General features: G+C 39.2%; 1 protein-coding gene across 1 annotated transcript; it reads right to left on the reverse strand.

Moving 5' to 3' along the window:
• Nucleotides 1-1847: 1847 nt before the first annotated feature.
• Nucleotides 1848-2801, reverse strand: LOC101989507 (olfactory receptor-like protein OLF3). The gene has a single exon (XM_005363804.1). The coding sequence runs from the start codon at nt 2799-2801 to the stop codon at nt 1848-1850; it is 954 nt and encodes a 317-aa protein (XP_005363861.1).
• Nucleotides 2802-3598: the final 797 nt, after the last annotated feature.

Here is a 3598-nt window from a genome sequence, read left to right on the forward strand (position 1 = left end):
TATAGTACCAGCAACAGTTACATCAGTCAATGTAACAAAATAGAGGATTAGATCAAATTTAAGATAAGCAATAAATACCCAATTGTCTGAGGAATATATAGCCTTCAATTACTTTTAGTTTTTATCTATTTTTTATTTTCAGATTTTGTGTGTATGAGTGCTTTGCTGGCATGAATGTCTGTCTACTACTATGGGGGCTAGAGGAGTGCATCAGATCCTGTGGAACTGGATGTATAGACAGCTGAGAGCTGCTTTGTGGTCATTGGGAATTGAACCCACGCTCTCTGCAAGAGAAGTAAGTGCTTTTAACAGCTGAATCATCTTTCCAGCCCACCCCCAAACCCACACATTGTAAAGCCAGAGCTTCTGTGATAACACGCTCACAAGTGGAAGGATCCCAAGTTATCTGAGCTGATGAAGACACAGAGGCAGGGAAGGAAAATCCTTTCTGTGGCTTACTGACATGAGAAGGCTCACTTTTGTCTTCCCTCCTCCTCCTTTCCTATGTCCTGTTCTGTCATTTTATTCCTCTCTTCTAATACACCTACTTTTATATCAAAGGCACAACGTGTGCTCACAACATCACAATCCACTAAAATTAGAAAGTGAATAAAATCTCAACACCTTCTTTTAAGATAGGTTGAGCAAAGCTCTCAAGTCAGACATAGGGCACTTTCTAAACTGTGCACCAACCGTTCTTCTATCTTAAAATCCATATTAAAGCAACGATATTTACTGTCTTGTAGAAGGAATATTCTTTCTCAGGTCAACACTGGCTTTGATGCTTTTCTTAGCCATGAAACTGTTTCCCTTTGCTTATTTTCTTTCCAGTTTTTCAGAACAAGAATTATTTCTGAAATTAGATATTTCTAATTTTGATGGAACTTCACACATGCACAATGATTTTATTATCAAATTGGTCATTCACTATTTATAAAAATGCATTGGATATTTCATTGCTCAAATTGCCACTGTGAACAAACAGCTTGTGATTAAATCTCATGAAAAAAAATGATGTTTTTCTTCCTGGCTTTCTCAGAATGGATATTATATTAGATCCTACATACAAAAATGCTGAGTCTATTTAGATAGAAATATTCTCATACTACCCTAGCATAGTGCATCCATCATAAAAGTGCTGTAAAAGGCAAAATTCACCATGTATCACTGAGAGAAAAACTTCAATTGTGAAATTTGTTTGATTTCTCAAGGAACTACTATTTGATTGTCAAAGTTGTACCACATTTTTTCCAAAGTACAAATTAATAATCGGTTTTTCAGTATAAGATTTTAAAATGTTGTTAATACTAAGAGTATACATAAAACCAAAATAAAATAATGTTTATTTTGCAGCAGTTAAATATTCTTCTCCATTTACTTAGGATTCATTAAAATACATTATAAGCAAATAATATGCAGTGGAGGATCTTGCCAAAGGTAACTGGGTGCTAAGCTTATACCTCTATATCAGCATTCTCAGAGTATCATACTTCTTGCTGATAGCTCAGGAAGACATCAGAATAAAAAACCAAAATTAACTTTAGTCAGTATTGATTTGAAAATATCATGAAGTACAAACTTGTGGGTTGACTATGCAGCTGAACTATAAGGGTAAGTTTGAATAATGATTGGCGAGAGATGACAGTGAGGCTGAACTCCGTGAAACACACTGCTGAGACATAAGCATAAACCACATCCCACTCCTGCCACACCCACTCAGCCTCCAGCATTACATCGCCAACACATGTTCTTTCGGGCCTTCCTTGTTGCCATGGCAATACCTCATGTCTGAGTGGAGAGGAGAACATTAAAGAAAAGCCATCTTCTCCATCAATGCTCAGGAGTCATCATCTCGTGAGCTTTGATGTGAACCCAGAGAATTTCCCTAACAGTTTCTGCCAAGCCCCTTTCACCTCCTTATTCCTTAGACTATAAATCATAGGGTTCAGCATGGGCATCAGTACAGCATAAAAAAGAGAAATTAGCTTCTCCTGAAGGACAGATGGGTTGGAGTGGGGTTGGATGTAGGTGAAAATGGTGGTGCCATAGCATAGTGTTACCACAGTGAGGTGGGAGGCACAGGTGTGGAAGGCTTTTCTCCTTCCCTCTGTGGACTGGATTTTTAGAATGGTGGAGATGATCTGGATGTAGGACAAGAGAACCAGGAAGAAAGGTGTCATAAGCAAGACAATGCTGGAAACCATGATCACAATCTCATTGGAGGAAGTGTCCACACATGCCAATCTGACCACAGCTAGAATTTCACAGGAAATGTGATCAATATATTTATTTGTACACATGGGCAGCTGAAAGGTGATGGCAGTATGCACAAGAGAATTAATGGAGCCGCTGACCCAAGATGTGATGACCAGCCTCGTGCACAGCCCTGCATGCATGATGACTGAGTACCTCAGAGGATCACACACTGCCACATAGCGGTCATAGGCCATCACTGCCAGAAGAAGGAACTCAATCCCACCCAAGCCCAGAGAAAAAAATAACTGTACTGCACAGCTCAGAAACGGAATTGCTTTGTGTGTGGCAAGAAAATGAGCCAGCAACTGGGGGACTATGCTTGTGGCATAGGACACATCCACAAGCGACAGGTTGGTCAGAAAGAAATACATGGGAGTGTGGAGTCTGCTGTCCAGTCTGATCAGAAGAACAATGAGAAAATTCCCCAGCACTGTTGCCAGGTACATCAGCAAGAACAGGACGAATAGGGAAATTTGAGTGTCCCAGTTACTTGACAGGCCAAGGAGGATGAATTCATGCACCCACGTCTGGTTGTCCTGTTCCATTAAGGAATGTGATGATTATTAATCTGTACAGAAAGTAAGAAAAGAAAAGTAAAAACAATCGAGTAAGCATGGAGTTCCAGGTGAAATGGCATAGTATATGTGACCTGCCAGTCTCAGCAATCTTCAGTCCATTCATGAGATTGCAGTTCTGCCCTCAGTCATACAATACTCTTCATCAGCGCTGTTTCCGAGGGTCTTAGAGGAACGGTTGTAACCCAGACTTACACTACACGCTCATGAGCTATGTGTGTGTGTGTGTGTGTGTGTGTGTGTGTGTGTGTGTGTGTGTGTGTTTGTGTGTGTGTGTATACATACTCATTTTCTTTGGTTTGGGGTGAGGAGAGCATAATAATTGGCTATGATGAGTAATTATCAGTAAATGATTTGAGACCTAATGTTTTAAAACTCCCTAAAATATGTCAACTAGCTTACTCTTGATGGAATTCAAAATTCAACCGCAAAACCAATTATTCTGAAGAGGCAGGGATTTGGGGCAGTATCTAGAATCAGAAAACATTGTTTTAAATCTCAGTTGTCTTTAGCGCGTATGTCATTTACATGTCATGGTAAGCTTTTGCATGTAGAAAAGGCTCATATTCAATAATTCTCAAGTATATTAAGCATGCAAAAATACTTGGGTAATATTGCTGATATATTATCCAGCACTGTGTGTGCTTGTAGCATTCTGACCTCCACTTTGGGAACACAATTAAGCAAATGTTATTTCCTTCCCACATTTTCCACAACTTAACACACTTAAGTTTATAGCTTTTAAAAAAATATTTGGTCTTTTTAAT

Source organism: Microtus ochrogaster, linkage group LG12 (assembly GCF_000317375.1).
Source record: "Microtus ochrogaster isolate Prairie Vole_2 linkage group LG12, MicOch1.0, whole genome shotgun sequence".
NCBI lineage: Eukaryota > Metazoa > Chordata > Mammalia > Rodentia > Cricetidae > Microtus > Microtus ochrogaster.

Coding starts and splice junctions, on each gene's coding strand:
- LOC101989507 (XM_005363804.1), bottom strand. CDS start 2,801: ATGGAACAGGACAACCAGACGTGGGTGCATGAATTCATCCTCCTTGGC.